The sequence below is a fragment of the Nyctibius grandis genome, chromosome 15, assembly GCF_013368605.1.
Source record: "Nyctibius grandis isolate bNycGra1 chromosome 15, bNycGra1.pri, whole genome shotgun sequence".
NCBI classification, from domain to species: Eukaryota; Metazoa; Chordata; class Aves; order Nyctibiiformes; family Nyctibiidae; genus Nyctibius; species Nyctibius grandis.
The window spans coordinates 4,194,069-4,219,895 of NC_090672.1; the positions used below are offsets into that span (position 1 = coordinate 4,194,069).

Here is a 25,827-nt window from a genome sequence, read left to right on the forward strand (position 1 = left end):
AACTATCCAAGGCCAAATAATTCAGAGCTCCTTTAATTCTATGGATCTGATCTTCAGTATAACTGCACAGGCTGTAGCTCTGTATACAATATCAACCGTGTCTTGGGAGATTTCACTGAATTCTTGGGAGATTTCGTTGAAAAATGTACTGAAAATTGAGTATTATTTTACAAAGAAAAATAATAAATCTATTGTGATTCTGGTGTGGCTTAGTTACCAGAAATAGATTTTCCCCTTAAATCTTTTGTCACAAACAGTGCCTACAAGACAAGCTAATTGTATACCACTTCCCCCCTGCTTTTACTTCTGCTAGAACAGTCCAGTATCAACTAAAATCACCAGATCTATTTTGGAACAGTGAATATGAAAATCAGGAAGAAAAACAGTGCTAGAGTGCAACCTCCATACCTGCAGGCAGTTTTTGCAGATGGCAGCAGTCCATGAGAATTAAAACAAAAAACCATACTGAAATATAGGGTACATAGGAAAAAAATTACCTTATAGAACTACAGCAATTTCTTCTTAAGGGTCTACCAGCAGCCTGCCTTCAGAAGAAAAGATTTCAACCCCTTCTCCATCCCTATTCAACTGCTGTCTATAAGAACTCAAAACCAAGGGATCCATGGTACAGTAGAGCTTGCTGTTACATTCCATTTGTATTCCTCTTTACACCCCTTCCATTTTTAATTGTAGCACAAAATGGCTTTGAAAAAGCATAATATCCCTTAAATTAAAACTCTAATTACAACTGTTTATTTACATAACTTGCATACAACACATTTTTCCTTCAATCACAAAAATATTTTGATTCATTTCTGTTAGGAAAAGGTGATCTTTGAAGACTTACCTTTTATCACTCAAGTCTATGACTGACAGCAAATCCACCTTCATATCACTTTTCACCTTCTAATGATAAAAAGTATTTAGGTATTTTAGCAAAATAAACATCTTGATTTGTGGAAGATTTGTGAACAGAATGACCTTGTTAAATAACTTCTAACATTATTATGAAGGCATATGGAAATAAACAGTTAAGGGATCAGTCAGTCAGTCAGGTTGGAAGAGCCCTCTGGGATCATCGAGTCCAACCGTTGCCCTGACATCACCATGGCAACTAGACCATGGCACTAACTGCCATGTCCAGTCTTTTCTTAAACACCTCCAGGGACGGTGACTCCACCCCGTCCCTGGGCCAACCAGACTGAGTGCTGGCTAAAATTCCACAGCATTTCTTCAATCAGCTGCACTGAGCAGTGTTCAGTTTGGGTGAATGGGATAAGGTTATGGGCACACACATGACATTTCGTCAACATCCAAACAGCTGGTACAATACATAAAGTTTGAAGGCACAGATAGGACCTCAGATGACACTGTAACTGAACAACACGTAAATTTTCTTCAGTGACACACTGCTCCAGATTAAAATCCATGAGAACGTTCCCATCAACACCTCTGTTGACCATAATTGTCTAACAAACTAGGGACCTTCAACAGGTTAGAGCAAGTAGCTCCCCACGAACGAATGCAAGTTGTCAGGTTTGAATTCAGAAAACAGAGACAACAATCAACTGGGAAACTTTTTATTGAAGCAACAAGGTAAAAGCTATTCTACCAAGCAAGGCTTTAAAACTTCTTGTAGCAAAAGTTAAACAGCCAGTGAGAAGAGTTGTAGGTTAAGCAGAGAAAGTTATATCAAGTGATAGTCTTTTCTAAACTTGCTTCCAATTCTTACAACTGCAAAACCAGCAACTAAAAAACCCTTAGAAATCTGACAATATCCAGTGAAAAACATTTTAATTAGTTAAAGTCATTCCCAAACACTCAAAACGCATGTTAGGAATCATGCATCTCTCACCTACCTGGTACGCTTGCACTGAAATATCATTACCAGCCTACATCAAAAAGAGTACAATTTTAGTATCACCATCTTGGAGGTACAAGAAACAGCTAGTCTGCAAAGGTGTCCTTCAAGAACTTCTGACAGGGGTGTAGAGCTGCTGTTCCGGGACCTACATTTTAACTTCCTTTGGTTTCATGTTTCTTATCCCAAAAACTACAAAGTGCACTTAGTGGGGACTGAAGAAAAATGTTAGCTTATAAACTACAGAAAATTTAAGTGAAGCCTATGCCATGACCAGATGGCATTATCCTGTGGGCAGTGACAACAGTCAAATGTACACCTTCTGCTTGTATTAGTGAGAGAGTACATCTTCACAGGACATGTGCATGTAAAGTGTCTTACCTGGAAAGATCTTTAAGAATGCACACTACTGGACAAAAGCATAATCCAAAAAGAAAAGAGAACTAGTTCTGGTGAAAATAAAATTGCTGTAGGTAAGAGCCCACTGACCAGCAAGCACAGAACAGCCTACACGAATGCCATGAAGCACCAAAATGTGCATGCCAGAAAAAATTATAAGCATTTTCACACTGCTTTGTAACAGAACAGGAAGCAATCTCCATCCAATAGAATCACATTAGCATAATGAATAGCAAGTCCAAATCATTTTTCATATAATTTTCTTGTTGACTTTCAAAATATTTTGTTAACATTGTTTTCATGCACATAACTGGACATGAAGAGCTGAAAGAGTCTGAGCAACCTACCATGAAGATGGCAGGGGAACAGCAAAAAGCAATGAGCAACTTTTTTAGCAATGTCCTCAGTAACTGAGAAAAGCAATTTTCCATTTCACAAACGCTTCTCCAATGTTTGCCATTAGGGTGCAAATACAAACCCCGGTATTTCTCTACTCTGAAGCACAACTGGTCCCGAAGAGAAAACTTCTTCCAAATAACTTACACTCGAGTGCTTGACTAGTATTAACTTGCCTAGTCTCAAGCATACAATGCTTTCTTGACATCAACAGATCTTTTGTGCAACTGAAAAAACTCCTTCCTTAGATATTTCCCTCATAAAGTTATTCACAACTATCCTAAAAAGGGATGACTACGTTACACTTGATATTCAGCAGGACTCATTGATTCTAGGTCTTTAGCTGTGCAACAAGGTCAAGGGTCTAGTAGCTTTTTTTAACATTACTACTCCTGTAGTTGCACTGCCAAGTATGGGGTTTTCCAAGCAACATTAAGAAGTACTCTGCTTAAGTAGAAAGTCACTTTATAAGGTTTCTCATAATGTTTAGAGAAGACCCTCTGTACCCTGTACCAAAATGGTTCCAATGGTTCATGTAGTGAAAAAGCTGATAAAGCTTTAGGCGCTTCTCAAACCCTGCAGCTTTGGGAATTTTACTGTGGTAAGCAGAGTAAAAAGAACTGCTGAAGCCACCAAACATCCCAGCTATTGCAAGCTCATACTCTGAATGGCCGTAGAAAGAAGCTGGATCGAAGATAATTGGACCAGAATCATCCTCAGCTACGTTTCCTCCCCAGAGATCTCCATGCAGGAGAGCAGGAACAATTTCTACGTCACAGAACAAAGTGGGTATCTTCAGCTGCAAGGAGAAAAAAGCAAGACTTGTAAGTACTACATATTAAGGTGAACGATTACAGAGTTTTATCTGCACACATGCAGAGCATGAATTGAAACTTCTTAAAAGTCTTAAAAAAAACCATAACTTGAAGCAGCTTAGGACCTAGTCAACAGAGATGCTGAGACCATCAAAAGGATTTCTATTTTTCATAAAAGTCAGCAGCTGAACAGCAGTCATCCAAATGTTTTTTAGCACTAAGAAAATAAAAAATTGAAAACTACATTTGGTGCTGCAATATTGACCAGCTTTAATAATAACAACCACCACAACCACCCACTTCATCATTAGAAGGCTCAGGTATCTCTCACCCACCCTGAAGAGATTTCTGCAAAGTAGTACCCAAATAGCTGCAGTCAGTTCAACAGATGCAAACCTTAAATGAACAGATAATGTGCAGAACAGTACTGCTTATATACATTTCTCACCACTAGCATGTTACAGGGAATGAGAAATGTGAACTTGATCTAGTATTTCCCAAACCGTAAGGCAAAGTGCTATTTGGCACACATTCACTTTGGAATATTAGCACAGGATGATGTAGCAAAAGCCATTATACCTTAGAATAAAGGACATTTTAATCCCTAAAAGCTTGAGTCTCTTACCAACAGAACCTGGTGCATAGCAACAAGCAGGAACTTTGTTTTACGGAAAGAAAATCTACACAACTGATACCCAGCTATCACTATAATGAGAACTGAGAGAACTTCTCCTACCTGAAGTTGTGCCCAAAGTTCTCTTGCTTCCCTGTCTCCTGAATTCTTTTCAATCATGTCCATCTGTGGCTGGATTCTTTGCTTGGCAAAGAAAGTCACCCAGTCATTCTGCCAGTCATTCACCTGCAGGAACAGGATTGCAGATGTTAGTTCCACACCACGCAAAAGACAGATTTTCTTCTTTTTCAAACAAAGCTTTGGAGGATTAGACAGCCTTTGTGCTGATACCATCCAGGACAGTAAATGTTACCATTTAATAGACTGTTATCTTAAAACATTAAATTTGGGGAATAAATAATTTTCTCTAAGTCATAAAAAACAAGCAATTGAAGAGCTATGAATGTCCAATGCAGCTGGAAGTGCTGTCCAAAGCACTACTTCCCTTAGCAGGCTGACCAATGTTTTTTCTTTTTTTATGACTCCACAGAAATAAATGAATTTCTATTATGATAATTTTGGCCCTTTGTGTCACTGAAGGGAAAATAAGATAAACTTAAAATTCTGTCAGTCTGATGAAGTACAACCTACCTGTGGAAGATAGCCACAACAGGTAACTGTATGAAAGCCAAATTGATCCACAAACTGGACTTCCATTTGCCCTTGACCTTTACCTTTCAAACCAAAGACAAAAATCCAATACTAATGACAAGAGTCTAAGTATCTACAATGCAAATGGACCTTAAAAACTACACAAGGGTACAATGCTGCTTCTACTGAGAATAAAAAAAATTGCACCTCAATACTCTTTTTGATACAATGGTTGTTGCGATTGGTTTTTAAATTTAAAGCTTGATGTAAAGCAGCTATATTATAATCTTCATAATTATATTTGGAGGTAGCATATCTCCTCTGATACCATGTCCTTGCAGAAACTGTGGTTCAGGATCCCAAGGGTCCCAAACTGAGTAAATGTTTTGCTTACAGAGATCCAAATAGAGCAAACAAAAGCAAAAAGAAGACCCCCTGCCTGGGTGTTTCATCCAAATCTATTTTCATAGTATCTTTAGTGAAAGAAGACGGAATTATCCTGAAATAACAAAAGCTATTTTAACTGTTTTGTAGAGTATTATTAACTAGGTTAAATTTGCAAACAGCTGTGTACTGTACCAACTGTGCTCTCTTCTTTCTTCAGCTTCTCTCCAAGTTGCTGGTTATGAAGGTGAAGATCAGCCAGTTGTGTTCCAAGCTTTGCTGCATGTCTAAGAAACAAAAGTATTCTTAGCAACACGGACACATCATGAATCCAGCTCTTGATATTTCAGGAACTAATTGAAAAGATTTATCAAGCAAGTAAAAGAAGTTCTGCATCTCTAACAAAGTACATTTTCAAAATATTCCAGTCATAAACACCTCCTCTTCCTATAAAGATTATGTATTAACATACAACAAAACGTACTTACATGGTTGTTTCTGACAACACTATTAAAAGTGAGCAGCAATCATAAATTTAGTAACAATGAGAAACTATCAATCCTGATTTCTGTGTGATATCACTCCTCTATGAACTTTCGGTAAGATATTTGTAAGAAAAGCAAGCACAACATGTTACGCCTTTTTTTTTTTTTTGCCTTTTTTTTTTTTGCAAACTGTCTTTGGGAAATAGAGCCAAACAAGACTCATCCTCTTCTTTATATCTCTGTCTCTCTGTCTTTGGCTTCTCCTCTCTAAAAGGCCTAGAAGATGGAAGAGTCAGGTGGGCCTTATTTATCTATTTTTAATAAAGGTTATCCTCTACACAGTTCAGAAAAGTCTTGCAGTAATTACAAACAACTCTTACAGTTAGTTGCCTCCCATGTTAACAAAAGCTTGTTCCTTTTCCTGTCTTTGACCTCTCACGTCTTTCCCGGTTCTCAAGGCACTGTCATTTAATGTACAGTTATTTCTTCATTTTGTCCCTGTTAACACAGACTACAGCTATCCCCTGAAATTTGTATGCCAAAGGTTGCATTTGCACACTTTTCTTCTCAATCAGTCCAAACACAACCGGATTTCTGCTCTTTCTCTCAAGAGCTCACTGGGGGCTCTTCATGAATTAGAAACTGCAGATGAGCAGGATGAGGGATAAGATATTAAGATGGCTGTAGAATTTCTCAGATTGGGATGAAAAACTGGTCATGCCCACCGCCCTAATGGAACCAGACAAAGTATTCATCATATTTTAATTTACTTAAGTGTTTGCCACAGAGGAGGGCCAAAAGTTTGAAACCATCAGAATCAAGGTGAGGTCTGTAAAAATACTGAAATCAGGATGCATTCATTTGGGGAAGTGCCTGTGCATAATCATGACAAGCAATATTAAATATTGGTTCTTATACCAAAGGCAAGTACACAAAACAGGTGACCAGGTAGGTAATTCTCCTAACTGTAAAAAGGAACCTTACTGTAAAAATCACTAATTACTTACAAAAAACCCAAACAAACCCCAACTAAAGAAAAATCACACTCACTTCTTGATGTATGACCTATTTGCTAAGTGAAGCATTATGAAGTATTTTATATAGTTCTCGGCTGTGTAACTTCCCAAATGTATCTTGACTTGCTTTAAAAAATAAAAGATTTCCCCTCTGAAAAAAGTGATTTAATTGTCATAACAGTCAAAATTTCTGGCTAAAGGAAGCAAAGATAATACTGTGTTTCACCTGTTTAAGCCTCTCATTTCCAAATGTTCCATCACAAACAGAGCACCATCACCAGGCAAGTCTATAACTTTGATGGGTTTAGGCACTTTTATTGTCTGTGTTTTCAAGATGGCTTCCAAACTTGCCATTTCTCCCTCAAACATTCTTCTAGCCTGTCAAGTATTAAAGGAAAGCATTAGTCTCTAGGAACACCAGTCCCAGGTAAACAAAGCTCTTTCACAAAACCAATCAAGACTTTAAATGTTAAATAAAAAGCTTGGAGCAAGTGGTTACTGCACATACAAGATACAGATAGATCCACACCACCAGTCTTGACAATAATTTTACAGTTACAGAAATTTCACTTCATAAACCGACTCCATGGAAGTGACTTCGGTTCTAGCATTCTCTGTAATCACAAAAATAACTTAGAAAATCTGTCACAATTAAAGGAGTGCAAACTGCATAGATATAAAATGTAAGCAATGTGTTATTAATGGATTATGCAGCAAATGTCTAGAAAGCTATGGGCAATACACATCACCAGTTAAGAGACTGGAAGATGGTACTGACATTCATAGTCTTCATGACTTTCTTGACAGACTGCTTAGTAATATAGCCATCTTCTAAATAGTCTAATTGGCAGCCACAGAATGATTTTCCCTGGCCTATTTCTTTTGCCTCACAGGGGAAAAAAAAAAAAAAAATTAATATCAATGAGAGAAGCCAAACGCCCCTTACCACACTTGCAAAGAGAAGCCCTTAGAACCAAGCCACTACCAACTGCATCTGCTTTGAAGAGATTCTGAATTTAGGACCTATTTCTGCAACTGTTATCCACATCAAGTAAAATCTATTCTCTTGAGTTCCTCCACTGACATCAGTCACACGAAGAAATGCTACTGTAGAAGAGTTAGGCAGAGATCGCAAGAAAGGTACTTGGGAAACCTAGGGTGTCTGCTAAAAGCAAAAGCAAGGAAATATAATCAATAAAATAGAATATTAGCCCTTTAGTACTAATACACGAAACACAAAGGACAATTTGCAATAGACATGGACTAAAAATTCCAAAGCCTACAGATCAAGAATGAAGAACTGCCAAATTACTGAGCCATGAGATAGCTTTGTTCAGAGGAATTCAGTAAATACTGTATCTCTGTCTAAAGCATCATACTAGGTTACAGTCAGCCGTTAACTTTAATAGAGTAAAAACCACAGTGTTTTCTAAAGAACTTTGTTTTTCTAAAGGAACTGCTGATATACACCCACTGCTGCACACACAGCACAGCATTATAATACAGTTTGTCAAAGTTGGCTTTAATCAGCATGCGGAATCCACACACAAGCAAAAGCATAGCAAATTAAATGATTACTGAATAGAAAATCTATCCAGATCTTTTTTCCCAAGCCCTATGTTGTGGCTAGCTGGAGTGTATACTTAAATACACCTTAAACAAAGGCCTAGGTGGAAGGGCTATGCTGCTATCAATTCATGTTATTTTCAGTCTAATGTAAAGCAGGATAACCTTTCCATATTGTCCCATGTTACCACCTCAGTGCATCCATCCAGCTCCGACATGATCAGAAAGCACAGACAAATTTAAAAACAGATATATTTGCATACTTGCTTTCAAAAACGTTTGTTTACTATTAAAGGCAAATACAAGTTCTGACTTTTGTTCTTCCAGTGAAGCGATTCATTTGACAGACACAAGCATAGAGTACCTTTAAAATACATTCCACCTGATCTCTGCTTTTGGAAATAAGGATGCCATAAGGTATGTTGCATTACACTTATCTCAATCAAATGCAGATATCTACGTTCTACAGTAGCTGGTACCAGGTATTGAAAGGACAAAGCACAAATCTTGAACTACTGTGGAAAATATCATTTATTGAGAAAAGGTCCTTTTTACGTGCATGGAATTACTGATTTTGGTACAATAAAGAAGGATGCATACCCTCAGTAGGTAAGTTTATACCTTCTCAGTTGCTCCAGACACTTTCACAGCATATGCAGCCACTGTGATACCACCATTACCCCAGCCATAACTGACAACAGCATGCCACTGTGCTGCACGCCCTAGACAAATAATACTGACTCTGCAACAGCATCCCAGCAGAATGGCTGCTTCCCACCCCAGTGTCTCCCCCCACCGCGGCCTCCCCATCCCCGGGCACCTCCACCACAAACCAGGCCCCAAACCTGCAGCAGCCGCCGGCCAGAGCCTCACAGAGCAGAAGCTGCCACACGAAGCAGACCTCCATGCCCGGCGGCAGGGCACCTCCCCGACACCGGCAGCCGAAACCGTACTGCCTGTGGGCAGCCGGCAAACCTCCCTCCATCAAGAAGAGGCCGGGACCGGCTGAGGCCAGCCCGCCGCCCAGCTCCTCTTCCCGCCCGGGGGCCCGCCACACGCCCCCCGCCTCACGCCCCCCTCGACCCCTGACCCCCCACACCTCCGCCTTGGAGTTGATCTTCACGTACACCCGGCCGCGGTCCGTGTCGTAGCTCCGACCCTGGCTGATGCAGCCGCCCCCCAAGTGCCCCGTCGGCTTGAGCACCGCGGTGCCCAGCTCCCGCCTCAGCGCCTCCTCCATGCTGCCTGCGGGGCCAGCGCGGCACTGCGCCTGCGCGGGGCGGCTGCGCCTGCGCGGCGCCGCCAACGGGGCACGGGCGGGCGGGGCTGGCGAAATGGCGGCGGCGGCTGAGGTGGGGAAGGGGAGGTTGGCGGGTGGTCCTGGCCTTGCTGTGGGCACAGCCGGCGACAGGGACTGGTCAAGGGCGAGGGCTTGGCTGTAAGCGCTGGGGAGGGACCTGTAAGGAGCCGCTTATCCCGGGCTGGGGAAGGGAGAAGCGTAAAATGGCTTCTCAGAGACAGACGGGGAGGAGCGGGGTGCTGGGCTGCCGCGGCCTGGCCTGGGGGGAGCGAAGCGGCTGCGGCTCTGGAGGAGGCAAAGGGGCTTCGCCTCCGCGTTACCTCCCGCGGCTGTACCCGGGCGTGAAGTACAACTGATTCTTAACGCGCTTGCACAAGCGTTGTCCCCCCAAAGAGCGCGTCAGTAGGAATTAATAATTGTGATATTGATACTCCTTTAATCCATTTTAATAATACTTTCTATATATTTACAGTCATCAAGAACTAAAACAATTTTGCCAGAATGAGTGGTGAACCTAATAGACCAGTCCCAGGAACTACATAACCCCTGGGCTTCTTTCATTATTTAACGCTTTTTATTAATAGTAGAGCAGCTAACTAATCTGGCTATCCCCTCCATACAAACAATAGTGGACCAACTAAGATGGTGCTTCAAAATGGCTTTAGATTTATTATTAGCCAATCAAGAGGGTGTTTGTACAGCTATTAATCAATCTTGCTGATTCTTTGTCAATAACAGACAAAGTGATAACAAATGTTAACTCTATTCAATTGTTAATTTCCCATCTGCACTCAGGCCCCTCAAAAGATTGATGAGAAACACTGTGCAGCCCCTGAGAACTTAATTCTTGGTTATCAAAGCCCATGAGCCACTTTTCCACCATGTATTATTTATTCCTATTTCAGTATTTTAAAAAGCTTGCAGTATGCTACTGGAACCACCCCCTTTCCTCTTTCCAGTTGGGGTTTACCAGCAATATTTATCCTGTTCTGATGCATGCTGGCTTGCCTGCAAGATCCACAGTGGTTAACTTTCTGTTTAAAATAGTGTTTGTTTCTGTGGAGGAGAAGACAACTGGCATGCTGGGCTGCAAATTATTTGGTGAGTCACCAGTTAATATATACATCCTGAATAAAAAAGCACTGCAGCTGCTCATTTCTGTTTTACTGCTTGACAGTATGTACAAGAAGAGAAAAGGTTAATTGGTATGTGTAGCCTTTTATTGCTTGGTTTATATATATAAATGGAAAATATGCATTAGGGTTTTCTGGGCTCCAAGCCTCTGTTAGTGTGAATGTATGAGAAATGCCCTGTGGGCTCTTTGTCTTTTTTCCTCTCCCACATCCATGGATAGGCTGAGAGGGTGGATCAGGAAGGATGTAGGATTTTCCATTATGGAAAGAGATGATTTATAAAACACTAATTGAGATTTGGTGTTAGTGCTTGTTTTTTTTCCTCTCTTTCCTTAAACATAATTCGCCTAAGACAGAGAAATAGGGGTTTTTTTAAATTCTTGGGTCAGCTGTATGAGCAGATAAATAGAATGAGAAGTTCTGTTATCAAAATAACAGACTGAGATAGACCTTAGGAGCAGAATTTGGCCACTGTTCTGATTATGCGGAGACATTGGATTCGGAGTCATGGATGTGTCTGTTCATTTGAGGAGTTAATGCCTTCATGGATTAGTTTTCCACGGTTTCTGTAGTGACTTCAGGGGCATGATTTGGGGCAGAATCTGAATGAAAATGTGGCCAAACCCAGAGGACTTGTTCTTGCTTGTTGCAGAAACAGAAATAAGAGATCTTTTTTCCCAGATTTTACTGTTTTGGCTTTATCTTCCTCTCTTTTTGATACAGGCTATGCCAGATTGCCAACGGGTTTTGTTGTTCACAAATTTCTGCCCATCAACAAGAAGTTAATGGGGAATGTTCGGGTTTTTTGGATCATTTTAGTAATAAAGAATAAGAAATTATGCTCTTTGTGAGGGTAAAAAAGTGGGGGTTTTTCCATAAATACAGCTGTTTGAGAGTCTTTTATTTTTTTATCCTGATCAAGAGAAAATTATTATTATTTGCAGTTCTGACTTTTGTTTGGCCTAATTCTGTATGGCACAGTAAAAAAGCAATATACATGTCATTACTTCTCCTTTCAGCTGCCCCTAACCAGGTTATCTTAATGATTGAAAGTGGGTTAGCAAATGTATTTTCTTTTATATCATTCAGACAGGTGATGGGTTAAAGATCTGTGGGCGTATTCTGGCTCACTAGTTCCTGTATAAAGTATAACCATGAGCTGCCCTCAAAATAAACGTGGGCTTGGCACAGATTTATGCTCTAAACATGATTACACGTAAATGTCAGATAAGTGGAAATACTCAGGAAAGTGGAAACATTCCAGATTTCTGCTATTTATGGCATCAAAACAGTCATTTGAAAAGCATTAGTTTTTCATTTTCAACAACTGAAAAACTCTTCATATTTTTAAATTTAAAAATAAGGGCAAATGACCTTTAATTGCAAGTTCATTGTTATGAACATGCTTGGGTTTTTTTCTCACTCTTCCTTAGTGAACTTTGGGAAAAATCAAACACGTACAATTTCAGTAAAGCAAGATACAATGATTAGTTTGTACTTCAGCATTTTTCTTAGAGCATCTCAAAGCACTCCACTGAAATTTGTGGTTGAAATCCCATGACACTCCTTTGTAACAGATGCAGCAAGTACCTTTGATAGGTCTGGAAACCTGATGCAAAAAGAGTTTGAGTAAGCTGGCTGAATTCGTAAAGGAAGTCTGTGTTAGAACTGAGATTACAGCACTAGTTTCCTGATGCCCAGGGCTGTACTCCAGCTGCCTAGAAGCTGCTTCCACAGGAAAAGTACAAATGACTACTACGACTACATTTAGCCTATCTCAAATTAAAAACTGAAATAGAAGCTCTGACAGACGATGCATCTGGAAGAAGAGCACGTCTCTATCTTTATATATATATAGACCTTCAACAGCAAAACACTGGCGCCTGTGAAACTGTAGTTTATTGCTGCAAATTTATTATCTCACCTCCAACAGAACTTTGATTCCATAAAGTGATGACTGGATGATAAAGAGGTGCAATTATTGGATGCATGAGTATGCTAGAGGGAAAATTGCCTGTTTGGCACAGATAATGTGGTCCTTTGATGTCCATGGGTGAATGCTGCAGCACGCTTTGTATTCTTCTGTTTGCACTGGATTAAAATTACTGAGGAATGATACAACGATATTCATGAGTTCACGTGTTTCTTTGCAATCCTGAAATAAAAATAAGCATGTTAAGATGGTTTTTTTTTTGAGAGACCAGTAAATTGACATTGCATCATACCCATACAAACAGACTTTATTAGTCAAGGACTTCTCTCTTTTTCTTTTGAGTAGAAATATAAGGTATAGACATATCTCTTTCAATTTAGGGCTTATGTTCGGCTGCAGATAATGCAGAGTAAGTCCTATGTGTACGGTGTATTTGTTTCCTCTGAATTAGACGTGCTTTCGGCAAAGTGTGGGGTCCAAGGACATAAAGACCTTTCATGAAGTTGTCTTTTTCATGTGGAGAGATACTTTGTGCATACTGCTCTCTTTTTGATGTTTGTTTCTGTCTGTCTTTGTACAAATGTATTTTTATACCTGTTTGACACTACTAAATTTTCTCTTCATATTTGGGAATTAGTTGGGGTTAACAAGATTTTCTTAATTAATTTGTTTTAAATTACATTTGCTGGCAGATATGCTACAAGCAAAGGACAAGAAGGTCATAAAGGGCCTAGTGTAGAGTTTAGGCAGTAAACATGCATTAGGATAAGGTTTAGGAAATGAGATTTTCTTGTAAATCTTTGTTCAGTCGCTTGCAGTTTTTCTTGCCGGCCCAGCACCTGGGGTTAGAGGGGATGCACCTTGTTTTAGAAACCTGAATTTATTTTAACGGCACATGAAGAGGGAGCAATAACTCCAAAGATCACCCCTTTCCCTCAGCTCCCTACATACTTCATTTTAGTATATGTTTTGCAGTATTGGTAAGGGCAGGCATGTGGTTTAGTGTGCTTGTTTCGTCAGGCTGGATTACGGGACCAGGCAAACTCGGTCTGTACAAATCCACAGTGATATTTGAGTGTGGATAGCGAGAGGGCAAAGCCAGCCATCACTGGTGTGGATGTCATGAAAAAACAATGTGTCTCGTCCGGCTATGAATATCCTAAAAGCCAGACTAAGGTGTGCTGAGGGAGTGACTTCCAAGGCCCATAGCTACGGCTGAGACTTTCCTTCTGCGGGGCGGTTGTGTGGTTCCCTGCTTGGGGCGGGTGCTGGTGCAAAGTCCAGACACGAACCTTGTCGAGAAACTGCCATTACTTCGCATAGGCCCCCCACCAGCATTTCTGCACCGCCCTCCCTGAGTCCTAGGGCCCTCTGTCTGCCTTCACACCCTGCAGTCATTGCAAACGCGGGAGAGGAGCCCGCAGCAGCCCTGCCTGCCGCGTTCCGTCCCGCTCCCTGTCGGCGGGGCTGGGGCTCGAACCGGCGGCCTCAGTGTTCCGCTCCAGGCAAAGCGCTCGCCTCCAGCGGGGAGGTGCGAGTACGTGCGATTGATGGGGGAAGGAACCAATGGCCGCCTTGGAGTCCCCTAGCAACTGAGCCGCTGTGTCCCGCCGGGAGCACGAGGAAGGAGGCGGTCGAGCTTTGCTTTCCCCCAATGGAAGCCGAGGGGGGCGGGGCTGGTGCTTTTTGGCGCACCAATAGGCGGATGCAGGGGCGTTACAGCTCCCTCGTCGAAGCAGGGGGGCGGGGCTACCATTCCGGCGCGCCAATGAATGCTGAGGAGGGCGGAGGCGGAAACAAACCGCCCAATAGTGGGGCTCGGTGTTCTGTCAGAGCGCCGCGCCGGCGGGCAGGCTGAGCGGCGGCGGGAGGCGGCGGCGCGCTGACAGCCCGCTGACAGCCCGCTGTCGGGGCGGCAGGTGGAGGAGTGGGACGGAGCCCCCGCGGCCGCCCCGCTGAGCACCCGCTGCTCCTTCACGCTCCCGGGCAGCGCCGAGCGGGGCGAGGGTCGGGCCCTCCGTCGGAAGAGACGGTCGCCTCCGTTCTGTCACGACGTGGCGCGCGCTGCCGCCGTCCCCCGCCGCTGACACCGCCGCCTCCCGTCGCCGCAGGAGGCGCGCCCCGAGAGCCTCTCTGCTCCGGCCGCGGCGAGGGATGGCGCGGCGGGCGCTGCCTCCGCTGCCGTGACGGGACCGCGCCGCCGCCGCACGCCGCTCACCCGCGGGCGCCGGGCATGCCGCTGCCTGCCCGCGCCGCTGCCCGCCGCCGTGACCTGGCCCCCCCGGGCCCCGGGATGGGCCGCGGGAGCTGATCCGTCAGGGAAGCTCGGGGGAGCGACGAGGAGGATGAGCCACGTGGGAAGCCCGGTGAAAGCCTACGATTTCCTGCTGAAATTCCTGCTGGTGGGGGACAGCGACGTGGGCAAGGGGGAGATCCTGGCCAGCCTGCAGGACGGAGCCACCGAGTCACCCTACGGGTACAACATGGGTAAGCTGCCCCCCCCCCCCCGGGAGGTTCTCCCGCTGTGGCGGGGTGTCTTTGCCCCCTCCGCCCCTTTTCCCACCTCCGTCTGCACAAGAACCCAGTGACCCTCCGGGCTCTCGGGATCCAGAGCCCCGGTGAGGCTACAACACGCAGGAGGCAAAGGCCATGGTCTAGTGCTGCCAACCTCTTGGGCTGGGAAGTTAGTACAGTTAGAGCAGTAGAGGAAAACAGCTGCTTCTTCAGGGTCCTGCTGATTTATGGAGCTCCTGGGTAGTACCAAAGGAGAAAAAAGGGTGCAGGCAAAGACATGCGGAATGATGTTTTGCTGTACATAGTTTTCAGAAAGGAGGTGGAATTGTTGTCAGGGTTTAAAATCCCATGCAGGCGATCTCATGAGCGAAACTGTTTCTGGAGCTCAAGTTTAAGAGAAATGTCGTAATACGTAGGATGTGTTGATCAAGGTGATAGGATTTATCTTCCTAAGCAGTTATTTTTCTGTTGTCGTCAGTGAGTAAAGGGAAATAGGAATAAAAATGTTTTTCTAGTAAAGGATCTTTGTTAAACAGCAAAAGTATTTGCTGTGAAACTGCTTTCACTGAAAGAGCAAAAAAGGATATTGCTTTAAATCTCCCTCTTTTTCACTGTCATGCTCTTAATATGAAAAGAGTAGCCCTTTAAGATCAAGGTTCATGTTTGTAGTATGTTCTTTCACTTAAGCTTTTTAAAGGGCAAGACTGAAGAGCCTCATCCATGCCAGATACATTCTGTCTGCAGATTAGGGAGTTGTGAACATCGCAGACTGATGTAAAACTAAGTTAATGGCTCAGGGAAAAGGGGATTTCTGTTCTCCTTCCCTCCCGTTCTCCTCTCTTCAGTTCCCCAATCTTGTTTGCCTAGAACATACTCTAGTTTCACTTCTTTTTGTCCCTCATGCAAATCTATCATCATGTGGCACATTAAAAAGCAAATTATCTTGTCAGATTACCCATTGCTTTAATTTACTGCCAGTGTAAGTTTGTGCCTAGGTAATTCACTGGAAGGCTTTACATTGACTTAGGATCGTTATTATGTTGAGTTCATAGTACTGATTCACAGCAAAGAACTGGAGGGAGGGAGGAGAGTTCCCTGTGCCATTGCTTGTGAGTCAGACTGCGCCTTGAATGCATCAATGTACATTTTAAGATGTTTGCTTAATAGTTTTGCTAAATTACTCCTTGGGATGTTGTGGTATGTTTACTCTTCATGGTCTTCAGGTGGTTGGCGAAAAGGGACAGGAGGCTTGGGGAGAGTGTGCCTAGTCTGGCTCCGTTCTCTGCACACAATCTAGTTTATAAATTCTCACAGTGAAGGAGCATTTTAGTCTCCAATGTATCTTGACATAACAGAGAGAGAATGTTTGACCAGCTCCTGAGCTCATAAGTCTTACTTCAGACTTTTGCATGTAAACCTCGTGATGCTTGTGGTTTTGCTCTTAAAAATATTTAAATTGTGTGGCTAACACTGTTACTCTGTGAACAGATTTCTTGACAGCCAAGAAATACAAATCCTCTCTTTTAATTATTTTGCAAGGACTTAACATGCAGCTTGGAAATTCTGCATCGTTACTACTAACTTCAAAATGTATACGTACAGGGTTGTAAGTTTTATGTTTTATTTCATCAATTGCAATCTCTTCGCCAGGGTATTTATCAATCTGAACTATACAAGGTTAGGCAAATATGTAATTCAGGACCTCACAGACTCTGCTATGCAAAGGTCACTGCTTCGCAGAGACTGAAAGAAGTTCTTAGCCCCAAGAAGAGGAGCATGTCTGAAGAGAGGGATATGAGTAACAAGAGGAGGGCAGATACAAGAGATGGCATGGTAGTCAAATGTGGAAGGAATATAATCTGATTTTTAATTTTGTGTAGCTAGTGTCATAATTAAGAATTCTTGTACATACTGAGCCTCAGTGTTTACACAATCATAATATACTGTCTAGTCTCACTTAAGGAAGGATTTTATCCGTGAAAGTTCATAAAAAATATTTTCTCTTCAATTTCTAATGTTCTTGAATGCATCAAACTTGAAATACTTTTGAATACTGTGTATAAGCTGCCCAGTTTCTTTGCTGGTCTGTATCTGATATCCTCTCTCTACCTGTATCCCCTCAGCCTTTCCTACATCATTTGAGTGTGGCTGTGTAGGATACAGCTGTGAGGAATCTGTGCAGGCTCAGGGATGATGAAAACAGAGATGCAGGGAGAGGGACAGAGCTAAACATCCTGTTGGTATTATGACTCATTTTCTAATTTAACTTGATTAAAAAGCTTGATAAACACTGACTTTTTCACCATTTTCAAGTCCTTAGTTAACTGCTAGGATCTACTACTTTCATAATGCCAGCTAGGTCTCTGAATAGGAAGAGAAAATCTAGTGGTATGATAGGTCCTGTCAAAATGTGCTACATATATAAGCTTTGAAATGACAAAACTTTGTTGTGGAGCTTGATGAAAAGGAATAGCTTTGAGACTGCAATGGAAGAGGGGAGAGATGGTGTGGTAAAAGAAAGACAAGAGCAATTGAGGAGAGGAAGAGGACTGATGGGCCTTGAAAATGAGAACAAACAAGTTAATGTGATGAAGCATGGGAATTTGGGCAGTTGTTTATATTTGTATGTGCAACAGAGACAGAATGTGATGTTTATTGCAATAGGAAAGAGGTTAATCCCACTACTGAAATTTAGTAAATTGAAGGTGGGAATGTGAATGTTGAGAAGTTTGGAAAGAATGAGCTACAAAGGTTGATCAAGATGAAGAACAGATGAGGCCTTGAATAAGACCAGCTGTTCAGAGAGCTTCCCAATTCTGTGGATAAAATTGGATGATGACCCTAAAGGGCTGGGTTTCAGAAAGGACAGCAGTGCATTAGAGTTGAGGAAGAAAAATTAGAATATAGCTTTGGTACAGGGTTCTTCCTTGTGCTAAACATCAGGAGATATCGCTAAGATGCACTGCAGGCTCTAAGAAGTAGACAGAATCTTTATAAAGGAAGTATAGAGAAGGACAAGGTATTGAAAAGAATGTGACCCCTCCTTTGGGAAGGAGGAGAATCTAAATGAACCCCATGGGATATTAAAAGAGGTGGAAGAAAGGCTGAGTGAGGATGGACTCATCAGCAAAGAAGGATCAAGGGGCTTTTGGTTTGTTGCTGTCTTCAGCAGCATCAAAGACAGTTAAGAGGACCAGAATGAAGATAAAATAAAACCTGGAGTTTACTGGAACAGTGTGTGGGGTTTTTTTTCTGGTTTTGGGGCTTTATTTTTTTAGCCATCAGATTCCTGAAGGCTTTACGTGCATCTACGTTAACTGTTTCATCTCAGCTCTGTGGGCTCAAACAAATTGTATAAACCACAGATTAATTTTTCACAGGCACTTTCTTAACTATTAAAAAATAAATCTGTCTTCTTTCTCATTCCCAGGAAAATACAGCAGTCATATGTCGTACTATTTTTTGTTAGCATACAAAAATTACATGAAGTCTGGAGATGAGAAGGAAAGCCAGCATTGTGTGATCAGTCAAGTCCCTGCAAGCTGCTGCTGGTCCACACGCCGTGGTTTGAAAGCATTTGGCATAGTTCAGCTATTAAGAAGGAGTACAATCCCTTGGTCTCCGAATTTTTCTTAATGACTCTGGGTTGGAAAGAAGGGAAGAAGCTTTATTAACATAACAAAGTGAAGACTGCCATTGAAGATGCATTGTTGAACATGATTCATAGAGATAATTCAGAAAGCTGGTCTGGAGATGGGCAGGTAGGCAGTAAGGTTAGTTGTCTGGGTAACCTGCCTTTATAGTTCTCCCACAGCTCGCTCAAAACTGAAATTACAATAGACAGAATAGAATAGACTGCTTCAGTTGGAAGGGACCTACAACAATCATCTAGTCCCACTGCATAGAAGAGACTGTTCTAGGTTGGACACACTTGGTCTCTAACCTGGTAATAAAAGCTGCACAAAAATGATCTTAAAGAGAACTGCAGAAACTTCGCTTTTAAACATTGTTAACTTCTCATCAGACCAAATTCAGAGAAAATAATTGCTTCTAGACTAAAACATAATGCCTTAGGTGAGCTGTCACTAGGTAGACAAATAGTTTGATGTTTTGCACTAATAGACTTTTGTTCAGCTGGATCCTGTTTTAGCTTTCATACTAAAATATGCTTTCAGTGTGATTGCTTGACACAGGGACTGAGAGGAATGATTGCTCAAATCTGTGTACGACTCCTTTTATTGCAGGAACATCGGGTTTAAACTGGCAAATTGTCTTTCGTCCTGTCTCGCCTAGCGACCTTTTCGTATCCTCTTAAGTTCATATCACAGTTGTTTGTTTTCCCATAAATTCTGTCTGTCCTTAGATTGAGAACTTCACTGAGGTGTTGGTTGTCTTATCTGAATGCTTGAAAAAATCCTGGTGTGTAATAGTTGTGGGTGTTAATAAGTGGTTGTCTTGATCGTTAAGTGGTTAGAACGCAGACCTGGAGCTTGGATGGGCCGACCTCAAACAGACCTTAATGAGGAGAGCCCGATTACCTTAGGTGTAGGGAGCATTTAGGGTGGGGTAGTTGTCAGCTGCTCACATCCCAGCAGACAAACTTATAGTTCATGGTGGCTCTTCCTGATAATACACAGATCAAAGCCATTCTTTGGTGTAAAGCTGGTGTAAAGAGGAGGGAATGTGCCCTAACTAAAATAAGGAAACAAAAGGAAATATTGTTAACATGAGAAATTAAGCCTTAGATTTGTGAGGTGACTGTGGTTTCCTCCCCTCACCCCCAACAAGACCAAATACAGAACTAACGGTGGTAAAAGTCTTACCCCAAAGATTTGATGTTTTCTCTGTTCTGTCTTCATAAAACTGTGTTTTTGAAAATGTTACTTGGCTGAAAGGAAGGGGAAATAAAATTGTTTTGTTTTCCTACCAGTTATCATGCTGAATGGGATGGGTTGCTTATCACTGACTTGTTTTGAAGCCATTACATTTTCCTAAACACAGCATGATCTAAAGATTGCAATAGAAACTAATGGCAGCATCATTAAATTTCCATATTTCTTTGCACATAGCACCAGCTTTTAGGGACAATCTTCAGTCCATTCTATTAGGATTTCTCCAGCAGAAGAGTTATTTAAAGTTGCTGAGCACCAGTGTCTGTGAGTAAATAAACACCTTTTGAGGTTAATTATGCTTGCCTATAAATAGACTAGACTTTATCTCACAGCACAAGGAGAACAAAAATTGGTCACTCTTAGCTGTCATGAAGTAACTTTTCCTAAAAGGTTGAATAGGCATGAATTCTTTTCCCCTCTTGAATTTTGTTAAAATCCAGTTGTACACTCATTGATCTCAGTTTAAAAGGATTTAAACTGCATTCTTGTACAAGGAGAAGCAGGTGAGGTTTGATTTCATATGCCTGAAGACATCTAGTGTCTTATCTCATTATTGTAGGCTCCCGTGGCATTGGGGGAAAGAAATAGCTGCTTCAAATCAGGCATCTGACCTATTTTGGGATGAGTCTGTAAAGCAGTAATAGATCCTACTCTAAATATGTTAGTTACGACTACTCCTTTAATGTGTTATCTTACAAGAGCTGTGCTTACTGCTAAAAGACTATATTAATTTTAAATTGTATTATATGCTGCATGTGAAGAAGGTTCAGTAAACAGAAATTGCTACCTGCTCGGTGCTTGCTTGTCCCCTTTGGCTGTGTTTAAGAGAGACAAATGAAAACAATTTCCCCCTTTTCCACTGCATGTTGTCTCTTCCAGGTGATAGCACTGTGGAGTAGCAATTCTTCTTAATAGGCAGTTAATTGTGAGAGGCATATGTTAGCTGAAAATGTGGATCCTGGTTTGACACGATTCCCTTTATTCTTGCTTTACTTGTGACAGATACTTTCCATTTTGGGGAAAAAAAAAAAAAAAAGAAAGAAAAAAGAATGGTTTTGTTCTTTGGTTCCATTCGTGTGCCTTTTCCCCATCCCCAAATCTCAAGTCTGGAGCCTTACGCTAACTCTTCTGTAAATTTGTCCTGCTAAGAATTACCCACTTCATGAGACCAGTGTATCGTGTTTTCTTCCCTGATACGTGGCAGCATAATTGAGTGACACCTTTTAACCTCTTTTTCCATATTCTTCATAAACAATGTGGAAAGGAATACTGTAGCCTTTCACATCAGGTCAATCAGTCAGTGTTGGGGTTTGTCTTTGTTAGCTGATCTTGCACATCTGTTGAAACAATGAATATTCACCTTGCTTGATTTAATGGAGCAATAGAAATCCTCAGCCTGCTTGGCAGTGTATGGTTTTTCATATGTTTCGTTGAACCTTTCATAAAATTGGTTTTGCTTTATTGCACACTTTCTTCTGCTCAGACATTTTTTGTTGTTTTAATATATTAATAATAATATTTTTATTTTAATATTGCTTAGCAGCTCAGGTGCCATGTGCTTGTATCCATTTCATGGACAAAAAGCGTTACTGGTAATTTCATGAAGGTCAGAAGCTAGGTCATCTTACAGTGAGGTTTTGAAACCCACTTAATCAATAGGCTTAAATTATTTCTATTCCTAGCTCTCTCCTCACCCAGCCATATTGGGGGGGGGGGGGGGGGGGGGGGGGGGGATCAAAACTGTGTGCGCATGCACATCTTCAAACCAGGTATTTGTTTACCTTGGTCTTCCAGTAACTGGCCTTTATGTTTTTTAACAAGGACTATTCAACAGCAACAGCAAAAGACCAAGCAAAGAAAACACCTAATTTTTGATCAAGCATATTATTGTATTGTACAGTTTCAGAACGAAGCAGCCTTGAAATCTTAACATCATGCAGATGTTTTTCAGATTCCTGCCTGAAACCAACCTGCACACACTTGTCTGAATTTGATATCTGCTATAGCTACAAGTAATACTTTAGACTGTTGAGGCAAAAGAGACTACAGCAATTATTTACTTTCTTCTTTGTCTTTCTCATGCGTGTTCGTTCAATAGCACTATGTGCTGCCTGTCTCAGTTTCCCTTGGGCTACTGGTGTCTTTTTTCTCCCCCCTGTTTTTTTCATAGATATGAGGGAGTGGGAAAGTGACTGTGAAAACAAAATTACCGTGAGGCTCCCAGACAGGTATGCAACATGAAAGACAAAGCCCAGGTTATTTTGAAAAGTGGTCAGACTTCAAGGTAATTGAGTCTTTTTAAACTGCTTTGGCCTAACCAAAATTGTGTTTGCCTGTGCCAAGATTAAGTTTTATCCAATATGTTGGTTAAATTACATTTACATATTGCTGTAAATTTGTTTTTGTTCTGGGAGATAAACAAGAATAGAAAATGGGATTAAGAATAGAAATTGGCTAACTTGAAAAGTTTTATTTGTATCCTATTTTATTCAGCTCTTCTGAATTTTGTTTAATATGAGACTGAAAATATGAAACTAATGCAATATTTACACAAAATACTTGACATGGGCTAGTGTTTGTCATGCTGGTTTTATTTAAGGATCATCTCAAATGTAATACAGCAAACAAGTTTGGTTTGAGCTTGCTATGCTTTTTTTAATCCACATCTAAAACTGTTGATATAGAGGAACACATCTGTACAAATAATTGTTCCTTCCTTTTATGTCTTGACGTGTTGTAATATGGAAGTATGAACTGGGTAAGCTAAGTAGTCCAATACTCCAGTTAGAGCTGCCAGTTCATCACGTAAGTGAAGCTGTTACAGATCAAACACTGATTTATTGACATATACTGTATATTTAATGTCCAGCCTTTCAGAAAGGTAAAATAAAATCATCTGTCAGTATTGACTGTAATTTAGTACCTGCTCAGGGCAAAGTCCATAAAAATATTGGTATTTACAACAGCTGTTTATATATCTAAATTGTTACTCAAATCTATGGCAAGTTAGAGAGCTAATTACTACGAAGTTAGGTTGTCATTTCTGCCCAGGAATGGAGCGGGTCCAGAAACTAACCTTGCTCACATCTTTACAGTAGTTCGTAGCATCTAAGAGAGTGTTCTCTTTTAGCTGGGTGAGATAAGCAGAAAAGAGAAAGTATCATCAATACGAGCTGTGCCAAGTGACAAAGTGTGTTGCAGAACAGCTGCCTTAAGGCTTTAATGTAGTACGTACCTGCTTTTGGTATAATTACGTTCTTGTTTGATATGTTAATTAGACTGTTACTCTGACTGCATATTGGTAAAAGGAATATATGTGATGTATTCAGCTGAGACTTACTGTATCTGATTGGTGGTTCTTTATAGGAGGCATGGGTTTTTTTGAACCCTAAAGCATGTAAATCTCTAAGGAAGTGGAAGATATTCTGGTTCATATTATGTTCAGACTGGCTGAACCAAACCTCTGAGCTGTGCTCAAGGCAAGGTGAGAATCCTCTCTAGGACAGAAAAGTAACTTCTCCAGCGGGGGGAAGGACAGGTAAGACCTAGCAGTGGAAACACCCTTACCTGTGTACAAAAACATTTCTGTCAAGTCAGTAGTTTTTTACTGCTTTGTAGGCATATAAACAGCAGAGATTAAGTATTTTGGAATCACATTTGTTGTCAGAAGCAGGGAGAGCTATTTATTGTTCGTGAGATGTAATCTTGTGCCAAGCTGAAAGCCAATGTAGCAGCTTTTCTGTTTTTCTTTGTTGTGTGGGATTTGCCGTTGAAGGGTGCTGATATGAAAGCACTGTGAGAAATCAACAAGTGGTGTCAGAAGATGGAGGTGATTAAGCAATAGCTGATGAGCACGAGGAAGCTGGAAGAACCAAGGTTGTTACTCCAGAGTTATCTTGGACATTAAAATTATTTGTGGAACATTGGATTTCAAAGTAGAAACTGGTAGTTTAATATGCAGAGGTGGAGTAACTATGATGAGAATTTCTGGAATTGAGATTTCCATGCGCTTTAAAAAGTAACTTGCTTCTAAATTAAGAACATAAGAAGTGTCATCTTGAGCTCATTTAGCCTAGTAGTGTGTTAAAAATGGTAAGAGAGATCCTGTTTAGGAAGTACATGCAAACCTGGCTGCTTTCTGAGGTCTGCTTCTCTCATGTGCCTTCCAACCTTCCTAATCCAATATTTGGAAATTTAGAATTCTTTGCATCTACTTCATTTATGAAAATGGGTAATCTGTGTGTTCTTTTTTAATTAAAAATTATAGTTGCAACTTTCGATGGCTTTTTCCTGTTTTATACAAAGAAACCATTTTGCTATGCATTTTTTTCTCTTATGCTAGAGTAAGTGGGATTCTGTGACCTCCTTTGAAAGATTCAATACCGATTAGTGTAGACACACCTCTGGACTGCTGTGAGCCTTCCAAAACATGCAGCTTTCAAATAAGATGTTGATTGAGGCAAAATGAAACTCCTCGGGGCTTCCTCCAATAAATGATTTTTGGGTCTCAGCTTCATGTTCATATTACATCAACTCCCAATGCCCTAAATGCCTGTTTTAATTGTGTTTGTTAAAACAGTGCATATTCTTTAAGTGTACTTCAATACACAAAACTCTGGAGAAATGTTTTGTAAAAAACACTTTCATTCCTGGATGAGAAGAAGATAACCTATTTATTAAAAAATTCCAGTTATTCTTAATATATGGCTAGTTAAAGTCCCGTGTGTGTGCAGATATAAGTGTAGAGGAGACTGAACATATGACAACATTTAAAAGCGAGCTGCAGTCCAAGAGTGACACACTTGCCCTCGATGAATTGCAGCTGATCTTTCACACTTTCAAACACAGTCCAGTCACTTGTATTTAATAACCATAATTTGTTTACTGTGTGGTGTGTTCCAGGCTTGTGATTCAGATTTTACCTCTTTAGTCTCCCTCTGTTTTTATATTAGGGATGTTGAGCACAACTTGGCGGTTAGTAACTCACTGTTACGCTCCTGCTCGTTTTTCCTCTGGGCTGCGACTTCATGCAAAGAGCTCTACCCTGACCTTACCAACATGTGTTTCCTTGTAATTCCACATCAGCAAAGCTGAAATAGCAAAGAATACTTATGTACTCTTGAAAGAATATATTGAAGGAGCAGCCATAAGTGTATTTGAGGATTTTGTGTTTAATTTGCCCATTTTTATAGTGAACGAGCCACTATAGATGTTTGGATGAAACAGAAAATATTTTTTAAAACACAGTTTCATTAAAAGAAAGAAAGGAGAGGGGATTTGAGTCCATAGGTTTCAAATCAAAATGACTCATCCCTTCAAAATTTTAGGGACAATGATGTGTTAATGTATCTCCTGTGCCCTCATACTTTGTTTGCAAGCTGACTTTATGCAGTGCTTTAAAATGGGATATTTAAGTGCATGAAATATGAAACTGCCAGCTGGAAAACCCAGAAGAGACCCAGCAGGTCTGGCAGCCTTTTTAAGACTCGACTGAGGGAAGGAGGCTCGTGTAGCTGATGCGTTCAATGGAATGATTGAGTCAATACGAGGAGAGTCCTGTGGTCCAAAATCTTTAACATGGATATCTGGAAACGTATATTTCTTTTCTAATTGTTTTAGCAATTGCTATACACAGTGCATGGTCTTATTCAGTCAGGACTCTGTTCTTCTAATCTTTTTGTATATTTGCGTTGGTAACACGGTAAGTGAAGTTTGTGTCAAGCACGCCCTTGACTTTTCAAACAACTTCTGAATTAGTAGGTTGTGATTTAACTTGAATACATACTTTATAAAATACAAGCATGATAAATGGGATCTTAAACAAATACATAACCTCTAAACTTTTAAATTTATTTTCTTTCTCAGTTCA

General features: G+C 41.0%; 2 protein-coding genes across 5 annotated transcripts in view; one reads left to right on the forward strand and one right to left on the reverse strand.

The window, feature by feature from the left end:
• Positions 1-1,614: 1,614 nt before the first annotated feature.
• On the reverse strand, positions 1,615-9,430 carry LOC137670387 (ketosamine-3-kinase-like). 3 transcript variants are annotated; one of them, XM_068413208.1, is made up of 7 exons: positions 9,286-9,430; positions 6,847-6,998; positions 5,315-5,406; positions 4,736-4,818; positions 4,208-4,330; positions 3,319-3,455; positions 1,615-1,892 (listed from the first exon to the last, which is right to left on the reverse strand). In XM_068413208.1, exons 1-7 carry the CDS (start codon positions 9,424-9,426, stop codon positions 1,856-1,858), a joined length of 765 nt encoding a protein of 254 aa, XP_068269309.1. In that variant the 5' UTR covers positions 9,427-9,430; the 3' UTR covers positions 1,615-1,855. The 3 variants fall into 3 exon arrangements, with proteins under 3 accessions (XP_068269309.1, XP_068269307.1, XP_068269308.1); XM_068413206.1 differs by having other exon boundaries at positions 1,615-3,455; XM_068413207.1 differs by lacking the exon at positions 9,286-9,430 and adding an exon at positions 7,567-7,621 and having other exon boundaries at positions 1,615-3,455.
• A 1,120-nt stretch (positions 9,431-10,550) lies between these two features.
• The window catches only part of RAB40B (RAB40B, member RAS oncogene family), a 29,712-nt gene continuing 14,435 nt past the window's right edge, over positions 10,551-25,827 (forward strand). The window contains exon 1 of one of the 2 annotated variants that reach the window (XM_068413156.1): positions 10,551-10,587. In XM_068413156.1, the coding sequence (XP_068269257.1) occupies positions 10,566-10,587 (22 nt within the window). In that variant the 5' untranslated portion in view covers positions 10,551-10,565. Of the gene's footprint in view, positions 10,588-14,651; positions 15,040-25,827 lie in introns of those variants that run through there. The other variant, XM_068413157.1, reaches the window with a different exon arrangement.